Source organism: Catharus ustulatus, chromosome 16, assembly GCF_009819885.2.
Source record: "Catharus ustulatus isolate bCatUst1 chromosome 16, bCatUst1.pri.v2, whole genome shotgun sequence".
NCBI classification, from domain to species: domain Eukaryota; kingdom Metazoa; phylum Chordata; class Aves; order Passeriformes; family Turdidae; genus Catharus; species Catharus ustulatus.
In genome coordinates this window covers 9,591,918-9,608,925 of record NC_046236.1, presented here as the reverse complement: position 1 = coordinate 9,608,925, position 17,008 = coordinate 9,591,918, and the positions used below count along the sequence as shown (strand labels likewise).

The following is a 17,008-nucleotide window of genomic DNA, read 5'->3' as shown; positions in this document are numbered from 1 at the left end:
ACGCGTGTCAGCAACGCGCCTCTCGGCCAATGGGCGCTGGGGTGGGCGGGCCCGCAGTGGCGGAGCGGGCGCGCGGCGCGGCGGGAGCCGCCATGCCCGCGATGTACAAGGTGCGGCCGCTGCACGGCGCGGGGGTGCTGGCGGAGCACCTGCCCACCTGCATGTACCCCCTGCCCAACCTGCACCGCGCCCCCGGCACCGCCGCACCGCCGCAGGTAGGAGCGAGGGGTGGGCGGAAGGAGCGGCGTGGGCTGCGGCCCGCGGTGCTCGCCCTGGCGAGGTCAGGCATGCGGCCGCCGGGCCGGTGTTCCCTCCGGTGAGAGACTCAGCCCCTGCTTGGCACCGGGAGGAGCCTCCCTTGCCGGAGAGCTCAGGGGGCCCAATCTCACCGCCTCAGCCCGCAGGAGGGCCCCTGGCTCCGCCTTGTAGTAAGCGGCTCGGGTTAAATAAAATTAGCGTTTTCAGGAATTTCTTTGTAGTGTTTTAAAGCCTTCAGTAGTTCCATTTTGACTTTTCTGGGCTCTCGCGTGTGTCCCTGTCGCGCTCTTTACGTTTGAATGGCCGTGCCGAGCTCTCTGTGAGTGCCCAGCAGGCCTCGTTCCGTCCTGCTGCATCATCGCTCTGCCGGCTCAGCTTTCAGCCGGCTATACACCCTCTATTCCCACTCTCGTGTATTTTGCCTTAAATAAGACAAAAATGCCAAATACTGCGTTACATAAGTCGTGTTGAGCAGCCTGTCTTCAGTGCCAGGAATGAATGGAATTCTCACAGGCCGCTTGTGGCCGGTTTTAGCTTGATGCCCTCGCGGATTTGCTGTGGCCTCCCCCAGGTTAATAGAGACACCGAGTAGGAGTAACTTTGGGGCAGAGCTTATCAGGAATGCCCACGAAATGCCTTCCCATTGCAAAAGACGGAATTTCGTGTACTGCCTAAATAATGGTCACATAAGAGGCCTTCCCTTGTCTCATCTTTGAAAATATTAAGTGGATATAAAAATTTTGCTTTGATACCTTGTATATTTTTCATTCGTGATAGTTTGGGTTTTGTTAATCCTTATTCAGGATGCTTAGAAATAGGCTATTTGAAGATTTTTCTTGAACATTATTTTAAGCTTAGTAGATTTAAAACCTGCCACAGGAATGTATTTTTCATCTTCTTTTAAAAGAGATTGTAAGATGAGATGCTTGTGAGGTAATTGAGATAAAAAGCTGCATTGGTATAAACATGTAATAAAGCCGATGGTTTTTTTTTTTCCACTATAATTTATATTCTCTGAAACAAAGACAAAATCCACACAATATATGATCCATCTAAACCTGCAAAGCTTTTTACTTTTATTAACTACCTGATTTGTCAAAAAGTTTCCTTCTTTGGCTGCTGTACCACAAACTTACTAACTTTGCTCTGAGCTGAAAAGAACCTGACAAGCTTTGATTTTCCAGTCATCGTTCAGCACTGCACTGTCAACTCTTTATCTGACTTTGACTGTGTTACAGAGTTTGTTGTAACTAATGGTTAAAAATCTATTAAGCAGGAAGATTTCAGGAATTAATTAAATGCACCATCATGTGCCCATGATACTTACAATGGTCTGGATATTTGAAGGTGTTTAGTCTTTCAAAACTTAGTGTTAAATGCCCTGTGGACTATTTTGGCACTGAGGTGAGTGAATGTTTTTTCCTTGTTTCTTTCCTCTCCTTTAGGAAGAGGCTGACCCGTCACTTCAAGCTCTTGAATCCCGCCAGGAAGAGATTCTGAAGCGCTTGTATGAACTGAAGAGTGCTGTGGATGGGCTCTCCAAGATGATACAAACCCCGGATGCTGACTTTGATGTAACAAATATCATTCAAACTGATGAATTTTCTCCTTTGACAGCAAATGGAGCAGATTTAGATCTGATGCTTGGAAAGGTGAGTTTAGTTGAGCAGTTACATTCGTAGGTACTTCCTAAACATTCCATTTTCAGGGTTGGAAGGAGGGCATTAAAACCTGGGACACTCAGAACTCAGTATACAACCCACCATTTCATTTTGGCCATCCAGATTATAGATACAAACATTTATAAATACTAGTTCTATATGTGCTCACTTGGGTATTATTTCAATCGAGAATAGTTACATTTTAAAATTTCAACAGTTGATTTCTTGTTTGTTACTAAACTGGAAGCTTTAACATTAGCTTCATTTTGGAGTAGAATTTACCTCAGTCATGTCCTTGAATTACATGTCAAGGAAGGAAGATGTTTAAAAGTTTACACAAGTTTTAAATGTCCAAGCTTGAATTTATTTACTTGAATATCATTAGAATTTCAGATGTACACGTGCATGACTAGCTACATTTTGGTGTCAAACAAAAGCAAAGTCATGAGTATGATCTGGAATGTGACTTACCTGAATGTTTTACTTTCCATTCAGGATTATGGTGCCCTGAAAGATGTTGTCATCAATGCAAATCCTTCTCTACCTCCCCTGTCACTGTTAGTGATACACAGTCTGCTTTGTGAACGGTACAAAATATTATCAGCTGTTCACACACATTCATCAGTAAAAAGTGTGCCAGAAAACCTCTTGAAATGCTTTGGAGAGCAGACTAAGAAGCAGCCACGTCATGAGTACCAGTTGGCCTTTACTCTGATTTGGAAGGATGGTAAGAATGAAATTTGTAGATCAGTATTTTACATTAGATGAGAAAATGAAACTTGTGATATAAACCCTTGCACACAGATACTTTGGTGTCCCTGTGGTGAATATTTCACATATGGTGAATATGAAGAAGCAGGAAACATTTTTATTCTTTTCATAGCTGTGAACCATGCTGGGCCAGAAGATTCTTGTTTATAGTTACTGCTGTTAAAACACATGATATTGACAGGGTTGTTTGTACCCTCAGGATTTACTTTAAATAAAACTGTAATTCAGTTTTTACAAATAAGGTAGCTAGAAGAGGAAATTACGGGGGAGATTTGGCTGAATTTTTCGAACAGTGATCTCTTTATCCCACAAGACTGAAAACTGTTCATCAGGTTAATATTAACAGTAGTGCTGGCCTCACAGATGTACACCATGTTACCATTCTAGTTAATTTTTTTACTATGTTGTATTCACTTTTTTTTTCCTTCTGTTAATTTCAGTTCCCAAACCCCAGATGAAGTTTAGCATTCAAACTATGTGCCCTATAGAAGGAGAGGGGAACATCGCTCGATTTCTCTTTTCCCTGTTTGGGCAGAAGTACAATGCAGTTACCTCAACCCTGATCGACAGCTGGGTGGACACAGCCATCTTCCAGCTGAGAGAAGGCAGCAGCAAGGAGAGAGGAGCAGTGCTGCGCTCCATGAACGCTGCCCTGGGCAAGAGCTCGTGGCTGGTGGGCAATGAACTGACGGTGGCCGATGTGGTGGCATGGTGCGCGCTGCAGCAGACGGGCGCTGCCAACACCGCCCCGGCCAACGTGCAGAAGTGGATGAAGTGCTGTGAGAATCTGGCTCCTTTCAGCTCTGTCATGAAGCTACTCAAGTGAGCCTGTACCCTTTATAGTGATGTTGTTTTAATCTTACTCCACCTCATGCCTGCTGTAATGTTTCAGTCCTTTCTGAGAGGTATTTTAGGTATTACAGTTGGACAGAATCCTAAAATAATAAAAGCATTACAGTTTCCTTTTGGGCGTGACCTTCCTTTTTTGTAACTCTTTCGTAACACATGTTTGTTCAATGGCTAAGGTATGTCAATTAATCCTGTGTAAATACAAGCTGTGCTCTTAGTTTTTCCACTGCAACATGATTCCTTTCTCAGGAGCCTTTGGTCAAGGCAAAAGGATAAGTACCTTTTAAGAACAGACAGGAAAATGAAAATGCATTCAAATATTTTATGTAAAAAAAGAAACATTTTATACACCTTAACACACAATGGAGGTTAGTTCTTCCTGTACTTAAACAGGAGAGCCTAGTCTTGTTTGTTCATCTTGCTCTTCAGAAAGCCGTCTTATTGTCTCCCTCAGTTTCTCTATTTCTTCTTCTTGCTGTCTCACCTTCTGTTGGAGGTTAGAAATAACCTGAAAATGAGAGCCAGTTTACTTCATTTATACCTCAGCAAGGACAAAACCTTACTGACCTACTCGAATTGTGTTTGCAATCTACTACAGGCAATGCAGCAGCACTCAGCTATTCTACGTTCTTGATACTACAACTTAATCCACCAAGCAGTGGGGCATGGAAAAGTGATTAGAAGAATCTGCAGCTGTGATGAAAAGCTTTGAAAGCTTTTCTGACCTATAAAAATACCTCTAAACTGTACAGTCTTCAGAAAGTTGCCTAAAGTTAATGACCAGCTATCTCAGTGCAAGGACACCAGAAATAATACAGTGGCCTAAATACTGTAATCAGAAAAAGAGTCTTACGAGGAACATGTGATTAAGCTCAAAGCCAAACAAATGTAATGCAGGCAGGGATACAAAGGGCATTTTCTGTGTTCCTTGAGGCTGTAAGGGTTGGGGTTACTGGCACAGCTTACCTGGTCTGTGGTGTGGAAGAGCTCACTGTCGCGAAGCTGAGCCGCTGTTGGGCGTTCCGCAGCTCTCGGACTGGTGAGGAGTTTCACGTACTTGGCCTGAGTAGGCCATTTCTTGGAGAAAGTGGGAGGAATCTGGCCAGTCCTTAAACGTGTAAGAACTTCTGTTCTTTCCATTTCTGTTCCAAATGGTTGGAAGAGTTCTAGCAGGATAACACCCATGCTGTACATGTCTGACTGTTAAGGGGGTGAAGAGAAAGTTCTGGGATAACTGGGATATTTTAACTTAATGGGATTCTTTTTCTCATAATATCATTATAGTAAAAAGTTTCACAACAATGAAGTTTCATGACACTACTAAAAGAACACAAATTCAAATCTCCATATGTTTTCAACATGTCAAAAAATAAGTTTTGCTTTAATAGCAAACGAGAAGGCAAAGTTGAAATCCATGTTTTAACAAAAACTAGGAGTGACAGTAGGAGGAATATCATGTATTTATCAAATATTCATTTGCCTATTGAACAAATAAGCTTGATTTATTTCTATTATCTATTGTATTAACAGAGAAAAGAAGAAACTCTACCTTGAAATCGTAGTGAGATCCCTGCAGTTGTTCTGGTGAGGCATAGAGGCAGGTCCCCACTCCTGAAGTATGTGTCAGTCCTTTGAAAGGCAATTGAGACTTAGCAAGTGTTGTTAAGCCTTGCAAGTAACATTTTAATGCTTTTAATACCACAGAAACTTAAACACTGAAACCCATTACACTTTCTTCTCTTACCATTTATCTGTTCTGTCTGAAACTGGTCTGCATCATCCCAAAGAAGGTCTTTGCAGGCTAATCCAAAGTCACCTATTTTCACCTGATGATCTGATCCATGTAGAAAGATATTTCTAGGCTGCAAATGAAGACAGTTTAATTTTAAAATATGTCTATATAAAGAATTAAGGATTTTCAGCTTTTTTGAAGTCTATAAAATCCAGTGTTTCACAGGTATAAGATGATTATTTAACATTTTTTAGTAGTGGGAAAGAAAAAATAGTCATTGCTGATACCAAAATGTGTTAGCAAAACCATTTGTGCTAAAAGACCACATACCTAAAAGAAGGATCTTAAAAAAAAAAAAAAGTAGACAAGTACAACTGAAAAAAATCCAAGATTTGGTGAAAAGATTAAGTACCTTTTTTCCCCAACAGAAACTGGGAAATTTGCAGAACAGTAAACAGGAACAGGCAAGAATGGACAGTAGATTTGAGCAACTGATGCAGCAGGAAGGATGACTAAATATCATTGGACTAAACATAATACAAACCAAAATACACTTTCTGTATGATAAGCAGCTGCAATATGCTACTTGGTTCTGGGAAGCTGCTATGAAAAAAAAAGCCAAATTATGACAGACTTGAGAGCTCTGACTCAGAAAACTGAAACAGTTTTTATCCCTATATTTTGGTTTTAGGACCACTAAGAAGGAGAAATGCAAGCCTTGTGTATCTAGAAAAATCCCCCAACTTGCTCAGTTGGCCCAAAAGAAATAGTTGGTCTTTTATTAGTGTATAAAGGAGATGTGAATAGCTTAACAAGAGACGGGCAATCTCCATTCTTTTCCTTTATTCAATGCAGATCAAATTAAAAGATGCAGCACTGTTGAACAAGTTGCTAGGCTTCTCATAGTCACTGAAGTAAAAACATATCGAGGACACCCACCCACAGGGCTTCTGTTCTCAGAATTCACACGCTGAAAGACTTTCTTAGAATATTATCCCAGAAATTACAGTCTCTGCTAGGTATCTGCAAAATCACCATCAGAAGAATATATGGTGAAAACCACGAGAACTGGCTAAAAACCAGGTTTGCAGTAACTGTATGGAATTCTGGAATTCTTTATATAACTACCAGACTTTGGACAATAAGGCCATGATGATGCTAAATGGGAAAGCAAACTGAAAAACTGTTCACCCTGAAACAGTTGACAGAAAAATGAAAATTAATCCAGAGTGAAGATTGTGTGATTTCAAGTAGTTCCAAGCTTCCACAAGTGAAGTTTTAATAATCATGCTTTCTTCATACAGCTGCTGTATCAGATGCAGAAAACCTGAGTAGGAAGCAAAGTAGGAAAACACACATTCACTTCCTTGCTATTCAGGTCTATCAGTAAGCAAACAACTAGAACATATTTTCAGTTAGCAAACTGAGGTGTAGTCAAGGTGATTATTTTTATAATCACCTAAACTAATTTTTTTTAGGTAATGAAGTTCCTACCCTGGTTAAGGAAAGACTGAGACAAAAGAAAACCAATCTGACCATGCCTGTTTCTGACAGAAAAATGTCTTCAATGCTTCAGAGCTTAAAATCCACTTGTAAGTCAGAGTAACTGAGTATTATGCTGAGAGCAAAGAAAGCATGGCACTGCTATAGAGGACATTATGTGTTTTTTCATATGGAACAACTAAATTCTTAAGAGTCCAGGTCATCTCTAATGCAACTATGAAGTTGCTTTCATTCTCCCATAATGTAAATTGTCTTTGTTTTCTTCAACCTCAAGTAATAATGTGATGAACTTACTTTAATGTCTCGATGCATCACTCCCATGCTGTGGATATAGCGAACTCCTTCTACTACCTCCTGGAAAATCCTCATTGTCCAGCGAGCATCCACGAGATGGTATGGACCTTAAAACAATTCCAAATATTTCAGTTAGTTTTACTGAGTTATGTAAGATTATGGTGGTATGTCTTGTTGAATTCTGTTTATTTATGCCTAGGAATAAATTTTTAACAGAATGAGCATATTTTAGATATGGATTTTACCATGCTTCTCTCAAGATATTATTTCTGAATCAGCAAAAAGTCACTAATATCAAAATTCCAAAAAGGAAAGTTCAGGGAACATGATCATGATTCTCCTGAACTCCATCAGGCAGTTATTTGATTATGAATTTAACAAACTCTTTACTTTCATGCAAGTCCTGACCTAGCATGAAAAACACAGTTCCAGATAAAATCATACTAATTTATGTAGTGACATGCTGTCTGTATTGGTTTGCACTCTTATTTAGTTCCTAATCCTTCTGCTGGTGTGCTACCCTCTGAAATTCCTCACTCTCCTCTGGCTGTAGCTGTCCTAAATGAACTTAGCACCTCCTTGTTTTGACCATTTCCCACATTACAATTTTATTAAAACTATATTGTGTCCCTGCTCTAATGACCCATATTTAACGTGTCTTTTTGAACACTCACCATTTACTCACATTTGGATTTCTATTTCTTCATGTCTAATCTATAACAACATTCACCTTTTCCATGAAAATGTGTGAAAGCAGCTTTTTGCAAGTGCAAATGCCATTGTAATTCTGTCATTTCCTGACCAGGAACATAATTTTTTAGCTCATGAAAGCTAAAAGATTATGATTACAGGAGAGATTAGTGGAAGTCAGCTGACAGTTTGCTGGTAAACCTGTCTCTATGAATGAAAAGAACAGATTTACCTTAATAGTGATTAAAACCAAGATAAAACATTAATCACACATTTGGTTTTACAACCTGATGTGCATATGCTGCTTTTATACAGCCACCCCAGAGAATGGAACAGCTTTCTGCTGCTTTAAGAGCATTGGGTTTGTTCTTCCAAATGTCAACAGTTACTGATGACTGCTTGGTAGGAGGGCATGAGAACCCCCCGGTCACTCAGAAAAAACTCACTGTTACATTCTTTAATCTATTACAAATTAACCTGTCTGCATCAAATTATAAGCTTGTATTTTCCACAGCAGATAAATTAGCCTTTAACCAGCTTTCTGAGAAGCAGCAGATTCTGTCAATAAAAAAACTGTTCCAAATAAGGAGTATTGCCCAGACACTGATCTCCCCTGGTAACAACTATGCCTCAGGCATTCAATCATTCTTTTTTGAAGAGCTGTCTAAAACTCAGGAATTTCAATTCTTTTACCAACACCTATGATACAAAAATTCAATACAAGCTGCTACGTGATTAAGTGAATAAAGAATTTAATGAAGATCTGTATTATAAGCTGCTGAAGTAAAATAAAACTAGATAACTGCACTTCAAATTACAAAAAAACCCCAAAAGACCCCCAAAATATTTGCTTGAACAAGACAGTGATGAATCTTACTAGAAGTGTCCTCTGATCTCTTGTTGCATCTTCTATTACGGTCAGCAATCCAATCCCACAGGGATGTTTCACACAACTGCATTTGTATATGAAGCATCAAATGATACTCCACCTAACAGAAAAATAATGGTCCATAATTTTACCATTGTAACATGAAAACAGGATTTCCTTAGTTATTTTCTTTAGAGCAAATAAACCCAAAATTTATTAAACAAAAACCCCTCCAAAAACAGGTACCAAAAGGACATCAAGTACAGTATTAGTATAATCTACTGCACTCAAGAAGCAGATGCAACAATGTTATCTAGTTTTGGAGAGTCTGTTGCTTGTTTCTCAAATTTTAACAATTGTTATATGATAAATGCTAACAAAACTGCCAGATGAGTCTTTAATATTCAAATTAGAGTTTGAAACCTTCTAGAAATACTGAACAGAGGTTGATTCCAGCTTAATCAATATAAAACAGCAGAAAAAAATCAACTTCTTGATACAGAATTTTATGGAATCACAAAATTGTTTCGGTTGGAACAGACCTTTGAGTCCAACTGTTTGATTTATAACCATATAATTCATATTACATATGAATATGTAGCTCAATTTCTGGTAATGGACCAGTTCATCTGATAACCTGGACAACTCGAGCAGACACCTGTAAAACTGTGTTTCCTGCAAGAGGGAACTCCAAGTGATAGCAAAAGCTTGAAGCATTCCAGAGCTGCCTGTGTTATACAAAACATATCAGTGGTATGGTATAAATAGCAACAAGGTTTTAGAAGCACAAATGACTCCCTGCTCCAATCTGCTTTTATCTCTTTCCCATGTACTCCTACACTTCATGGGCACCACATGACATACCAAGACACTTTCATCATTAACAGCTGCTTTAGTTTTCATTAATGAAGCTGAAGATTTTCAATTTTCATGGGGCTGTTTAATGCAGCAGTGACATTTTTTATTCATGTAGGTACTTAGAAAGGACTCAAGACGCTTAACACATGAAAAGCTCCTCATAGATACCGAGCTTTGCCAGCTCCTCTGGTCTGTTTCCTTGTAATGATTTTACCCACTTAAGTAAAAATTGTCTGAACTTTTGACTCTACTTGCAGTCATTCCATTCTTTTTAATTTATTGTTATAAATCATTCATTTCCACTGTCTACTGAACTACTCTAAAAACATCACAAAATTACACAGCAGATAAGGATACTTAAAGAGAACTGTATTTACCTCAAACTCTCCACAGAGAGCTACCTCCTTTTTGGAGCATCCTTCAGAGCAGGACTTGCTTTCAGAGCTGGACTCACTTTCAGTCCTAACATCTTGATCCACACTGGATGTTGAATGATTGTCCACACCAGTTGATAAACCATTAACATTTGCAAAGCCTTCTTGTAGTTCTGTGTATAGTTCACATTTATCTGGTTTCACACACTCTTTGCTGTTGCTGTTTGTAAAGTCATTCCTTACATCCATATTCTGCACTGATTCTCTACGCACATTTTTAAGACTGGTACTGTCACAGGACTTCTCTTCTTGTGAGGTAAGGTCAGCAAAGATAATTGAACTACCACTTTCCACACTCTGGATGTGACAGTGATCACTGAAAATAACAAAGGGAGAGAAATCCAAATAAGTACACAGTTTCATACCATCAATGTGTGAAATACCACACTGAATTTTTTCCCCTACTGCAAACAGCACTCCCAAGTAAGAGTTCAGCTGCTTCCCCACATAAAACTCCAGGATTACATAACTGTCAGCGCAGGCTCCAGCTGATTTAATACTTTCTACCAGCAGGGATTTTGGACAGCTATCCCAGACAGCAATGTCTCAGATACAAAGGTGAAGTTAAAGTTCAATATATGTTACCACTGAGATTAGTAATACTTACTTGCTACTCTCTTGCTCCAAAAATAACGGCTGCAACTCCATTGTTGTTTTACCTGTTGGATGCAAAGATAAATATGGAATTTCAAAAAACAAAAACCTGTATCCACATGTTTACTAAAAATTACCATTTAAGCTAGACCACCTCACTGAATTTAATTTTGTAACCTGTGGATAGTTCTAGATTATCTCTATTTCTGCTGCTGCAATAACTCTACTACAAGCTATGCTAATATGTATTTCATTTATCTTTTAATTAAAAATAACATTGTACAAAGTCACTAGAAGGGTTTTACTGGGCTTTCTTAGATATTTACTTTAGACTTCATCTTTCAGAAGACAGCCTGTTCAAAGTAAGGGTTTACAATGCATAGAATAACACACAGTTAAAGCAGCAGCTCCACAAGGCATCACCCTTCACATCACACTGCTGCTGTTTTGAAGACACTTGATATCTTGGAAATAATTGGCATGAAAATTGCATTTTATATGAAAAAGTTGTTTTAGCACACAGAAGCAAATCTAAAACACCAATCTTGTAAGACAAGGGAAACCACTAAGTACCACAGAAGCTACCTATAGATTTCATTATGCACTTCCATTACGACCACTAAATACTTTTGATGGACCCCCAGCATTAAACAATTGCTTCCCTCAGGATTCTCTGGATCATTGGTTAAAAAGTTTTGCCTGTTTTACACTACTGTCAACTTCCTATGTACTTATGCATTTTCTTTTGTGTTTATGGCCGGCTGGGCATCAAATCAGTGACTTGGAAAGCAATAAAGTTATACAGAGCATAACCAAACCTCCCACTAAGACAGGATCAAAAGATTTAATTGCTAAAGGCATTTCAGGAAAGGAGTGGAAAGGGACCAATGGATTAGGGTTACAAAGGGACCAAAGGACAGAGTGTGCAAAGAGATGAGAACAAAGAACCTGAAGAGAAAAACCAAGAAAAAGGTGTAGAATTAACACAAAAGTAGATATAGTCTCAACAGTTACAGACAGTAGCTGATACACAAAAAAATCTAATTGCTCTGTCAGTGCAGGACTACAAAAGACATCTCATCAAATTTAAAAATTCTAACTGGGAAAGCAAAATAAACAGGTGGTGGTTGTTTTATTTTTGGCGGGGGGGGGGAGGTATCATTAAAAGTATGTATTTCCAGGTTCTTTCAGTTTTCCTTAGATCTTTTCAAATCTGAAGAGAAGCATACTAGGATGCTTATTCTAGTGTTGCTACATCTCTGAGACTTAGAGATGAACATACATAGTTGCAAATTTGTGGGGTTTTTGTCCTATTCATCACTTTTCCCCCAGTATCTGAGGCAGTTCATTCCTCAGCATTCATTCTTCTCCTCTTCAACTCACTACATCTTGCATTAAAAGGTTTTCACTGCATTTCACTGAACTTTACACAACTTTAAAATCCTCCTCATGTCTTACCAGAAGTAAAGCTAATATTTCCACAGTTCCAAATTAATCATTAAGTAACAGATAAATTATTTGGTAAGAAGGGACTGAGTGCATGGAAGGACCTGATGATCACCTATAATTTCCCTTTCTTTTAAGGAAGGAAAAAAAAAATAGGTACTTTATCAGAGAATTAATATTCTGCTGAAAATAACATTTCAGAGGTTGTAAGATACAAGCAGGAGTTACACAATGAGCTGTACTTTCCTTTTGGATGTACTGTTTGAACTTGCTCCATCCAAGCAGTGTGGTAGCCTACGATACTGGGATGCTGCAGCCCAGCCAGCACTTTGACTTCTCGGAGCACCTAAAAAGACCAAAAAACCCACAGTGTGACTCCTTTACTCTGAGTGCTTAATAAGCATGAAAGGTAACAAAAAGTACGTTTCTTAGAGGGAAAGAACAGATTAAATTGTTACAGTAACAGGAAAAAATTGAAAGCTTTAAAACAAATTGATTTTCATCACTGCAGAGATGATCAAATTCAAGTAATTAATATAGTTCTTTTAATGGACTTTAGTTCTTTTAATGGACTTTGATGTGTCGCATTTACTTTTCTCTGCTAGGTATTGATAGGCTTTAGAAATTCATAATGCATAAAATATTATATTAGCTACATTAATAAATTAGAACAGAATAACATACAGAGGAGTTAAAACAGACAAAACACAGGAAAGTACCTTCATACAATCTCTTCTTGTAGCCTTCTTAATTTTAATTTTTTTAATAGCATAGAACTGACCATCTAACTTGTTTCTGACCTGAAAACAATTGCAATAGGAGAAAATTAGATGTTAGATGCTTGGATTAATTAAATCCTTTCAAACCCAGCATTTTCTAAAATTTTATTTCTGCATCCCATTCCTATGGTGTACCACCTGTATCAGGGAATGAAACTGGGATTAGGTCCCTGCTGTCATACAGGGATACTGATAGGTCCTGATAACTGCTTTACAGGTCCTCAATACCTCATGGGGAACCTTGGGCTGGCCATAGACTACAAGTACTTTACACAATTTAACACTGGCTTGGACAGTTTATGTTCATACTGAAGCTCATTTTTTAAAAGCAGACACAACTAAAGCATTGAGGTGTGCAGACCAATCAGTTCCAATCCTGTTTAGAGTCAATATATCATAACACTTCACATGTCAAATAAGGAGTTTTCATTCACTTTAAAAGGGTCAAAATATACAAAGCAAAACATCTGATATATCCTGCTTCTGACAAAACTAATTACAACTGAGCAGCTTTTGAAATGAAACACCAACTATCTTCTAAGGTACGGATTTGCACCTCTTCTATTAAAAAAATATTTGGCAGGACAGCTAAAACAGTAACCCCAAATTCCATGGAAAAACTAGATATAAACAGAGAAGTTTTATATGGGAGGTAAAGAATACCTTGTATACTTTGCCATATCCTCCTTTTCCTAGCCTTGCAATCTCTTCAAATTCATTCAAGTATCGTGAAGTTTGTGCTTCAAAGAGAACTTCTTTTTCCCTAATCAAGAAAAGTTAGGCTGCATTAAACTAAATTACAACTTATTTATAAGATACAGCTGTACACATTCTAAAAATATTATTCATGTTATGAAAAGAGGAAAGTACTTTGACATTACCATACTATACCAGCCAGAGTTTCAGTGAATACTGAAAACCAGCAGACTGCAAGAGCATGCTACAAATCCATACTCTTTTAACAGAGGTGTTGATTATTTCTTTTACATTGATGCCTGATAAATCTTGTTTTCTTGAACAGTGGCAATGACGGTGAGAGTTGTACTGAAGAACAAATTATCACATCATTTTGATAATTTGGATCCTTTTCCTTTTTTACTTTGTTTCAGAGCCAAAATACGAAATGCAGTATTAATTAAATTCAGAGAGGAGCACAGAACTTTAGCGAAGGAGCTAATTTAGTATTTCTACATGCTTTGAATACATACCCAATTGCAAGAGGCTCTCCGTTATCAAGTTCCTATGAAAGAACAAAATCCAACATAAAAACATGTAATATAAAAAGAATAACATGTCTGCTGTGCCAGTGGCACAGAAAGCTTCATCAAAACAGAAACTGCAACCTCCTTCTTGGAAGAAAATGAGGTTACTCACAACCATTCACATACTGCAGAGAGCTTCACCAAATTAAAGTATTATTATCCCACTGGTAATCTGTTAGCATCTCTCTGCTGGAGAGATTACTGCCCTTTTAGAGTTCTGCTGGCATACAGGATAAAATGAGGGCTCTAAAATGTGCTTAAAAAATTAACTAGCTTAGGTCAAGTAGCAAGATAAGCAAACAGGTCTTATTCAGCCTGAAGTACAAGTACACAAACTACACCCTTCACTAACATAAATATGAGAGTGTTTGCATAACCAACAGTTTAAAGTTGAAAATGGTTGTCTGTCAAAAAAAGCTGTAGCAATACTTACAACACTTTGCCTTTGTTTATAAACATTTTAACTTGTTATATTATTACTATTTAATAAGGTACAAAATATTGATGGCTTCAAAAACTGGATTGCACCTATAGAACCATGCCATCCCAAACAGCTGAGTTTTCTTGTATAATTACTAAAAACACTCAGTCTGATATTAAAAGAACCCCTAAAGGAAAGCTCCTTACTGCAGAGGTTGCCAAAAACATGTAACAAAGCTTACCCCATTAAGTAGTTGTTGATTAGCTGCTTTCATCAGTTCAGTAATGGCTCTGTTGTGCTGCAGTCTTATAGTACTGAATTCATCACAAAAGACAAAAGGGGAGAGTAACCCTGTTCTTGTGAAAGTCTGACGAAGAACTGCACAAAGGAACAGAGAGAGGTCAGGAAAACATTACATAAAGTCAGCCAATAAGACCACACCAAGTTTTTAAACACGAAATCTTATTTGAAAGATGTCTGAAAAACTGAACAATCCCTCCTACTCTAATGCTGTTCCCGTCCATACTCTTAGCAATTAAAACTAATTAAATCCAAACTAGAGCTGCTCTATGGGAATCCCTTCACAAAATCTAATTATTTGCCATGCCTTCCAGGGTCACAACTGCACCTCCTCTCCTTCCTCACCTCAGCAGATGGGTTATACAAACATCCACCCATTCACTTACATTTTACTTTTGGACTTATTTTGTTCAGTGAAAAATTCAAAGCAGGTTCAAAACTATGAAGGTGCATTTCTAATCAAAAGTGGTAATGTCAAGATTTTCCAATTCCCATGCAAACCCACACACTTGGGCACATACTCGTAACAGAGAATGAAGTTGCTCCCTTCCACCATCTTTCTTATATGGAGTAAAACAACTGTGGCAAACAAAACCTCATAAATCATGGCGATGGGTGCAACTGCGATGTTATAAATGGCATAAATTTTAGCTATGAAAAACACATTAGATTTTATTGTCTAGTCATGTAAAGGAAGGACAAAACCCTTGGATATGCTTTCTTAAATGCACTAAGTATATGCCCAAATGAACACAATACCCATGTTAAATCATATAACAAGAAGAGATTTTAAAAGTAACACTTCTCATTTAAAAATGTGAATTCCCTGAATGATATCAAGAGACTTCATGGCAAAATAAAGAACTTGTAAAGGTATTTACTCAGATTGTCACAGAATATAATTTTGATATATTAAGTCAAGATGCTACTGCAACTATTTCTTGACAGGTATTTTATTAAATTCTTCTTCTACCAGCATTTTTAGATCACATTTAACAGTAATATAATTTATCCTGCTGTCCTCATATGCAACTCACACGATCCAGCTGGAACAGAACTGTATGATCCTTACATCTACAGCAATATTCTGTTACTGTTTTCAAAAATAAGACAAGTTGTCATTGCCAATTTAGTTGATTCAAGATATTCATCCTCTTCACAGAATCATTCTTGTCCCAGCGGAATGAAACCTACAGCTTTGTATTGATATCACACAGTAACTCTGCACAGAAGGGTCTGGTACATATGGCAGTAAGACAACTTTAGGGACAGGAATGAACTCCTCTTACTAACTTCGGAACAAACCCCTGGAGTGAACGGGGTTGTGCGTGTACATGTGGCAGAGATGCTCTAGCAGTGAGACAAGCAGCAGCTGGTTCTGGATGGTCGAAGTAAACTTCAGAAATTTTTGAGATCTGTTTGCAACTCGCAGCTCCGCCGGCACATCTGAGTCTGAAAGAGAACAGTCAGACGAATGAACTTAGGTCTCAGTACACACCCATTTACCTAAACATCAAAACAATGCACGGCCACAGAGCTTCAACACAACCTCAGCACACAGAGGCAGCACCCAGGCTGCCACTGAGCGAGTAGTTTAAGAAGCAAATTAGGCAGCTAATTAATTTTTTTAAGTACACACGGAAAGCAGCTACCCGGGGATGCCGAGGTGCCCGGTGCCCGAGGCAGGGGGAGCTCGCACGGCGGCCTCAGGGCAGGGCGCTGCTGAGGGCCTGCCCGCTCTTGCATCACCCCCGCGGCCGCGCTCCCTCAGAGCGCTGGGCAAGCACGGCAAGAGGAAGGCGGCGGTTCTATCCTGCTTCCCTCGCTGCCAGCCGGGGGAAAGGCGCGATTTCCCCGCTCGCCCACACAGCTGCCCCCGGCCCCGCTTACCGTCAAAGCACGGCTCCAGGCTCTCCTCAGGGAACTCGATGGCGGGCACCGGCACCCGCAGGGCCGCAGCCCTCCCGCCCCTCATCTGCCGAGCGGCCGGGTCCCCTCCGCCACGGCCGGCGGGGCCCGCCCGGCCCCTCGTGGGCGGCTCCGGGGGCCGGGCCAGCGTTTATGGCCGCTCTTTGAGCGCGGAGCGATGAAACATGAACTGGAGGGATAAACCCGAGAGAGGAACCTTCGGCCCGGGAGGCGGGGATGGGCGGGCAGCAGTTCGTAGCGAAGGTCTGCGGCGGGGAGCGGGGCGTCCCCTCCCCTGAGCACGGGGACCGGCACCGCCCGCAGCCCGCGTGAGCCCCGCGCCCGGACCGGGGGTCGCCGAGCCCCCTCTAGCGGCTCCC

At 39.6% G+C, this 17,008-nt stretch overlaps 2 protein-coding genes across 2 annotated transcripts; one reads left to right on the top strand and one right to left on the bottom strand.

The window, feature by feature from the left end:
* Positions 1-71: 71 nt before the first annotated feature.
* On the top strand, positions 72-3,652 carry AIMP2 (aminoacyl tRNA synthetase complex interacting multifunctional protein 2). The gene is made up of 4 exons (XM_033074295.1): positions 72-215; positions 1,704-1,910; positions 2,415-2,646; positions 3,131-3,652. Exons 1-4 carry the CDS (start codon positions 93-95, stop codon positions 3,514-3,516), a joined length of 948 nt encoding a protein of 315 aa, XP_032930186.1. The 5' UTR covers positions 72-92; the 3' UTR covers positions 3,517-3,652.
* Positions 3,653-3,847: 195 nt separating this feature from the next.
* EIF2AK1 (eukaryotic translation initiation factor 2 alpha kinase 1) lies at positions 3,848-16,992 on the bottom strand. The gene is made up of 15 exons (XM_033074294.2): positions 16,611-16,992; positions 16,014-16,172; positions 14,662-14,798; positions 13,946-13,977; positions 13,401-13,500; positions 12,678-12,758; positions 12,205-12,304; positions 10,526-10,577; positions 9,862-10,234; positions 8,636-8,747; positions 7,069-7,175; positions 5,284-5,401; positions 5,089-5,168; positions 4,506-4,739; positions 3,848-4,047 (listed from the first exon to the last, which is right to left on the bottom strand). The coding sequence occupies exons 1-15, from the start codon at positions 16,693-16,695 to the stop codon at positions 3,925-3,927; spliced, it is 1,893 nt and encodes a 630-aa protein (XP_032930185.1). The 5' UTR covers positions 16,696-16,992; the 3' UTR covers positions 3,848-3,924.
* Positions 16,993-17,008: the final 16 nt, after the last annotated feature.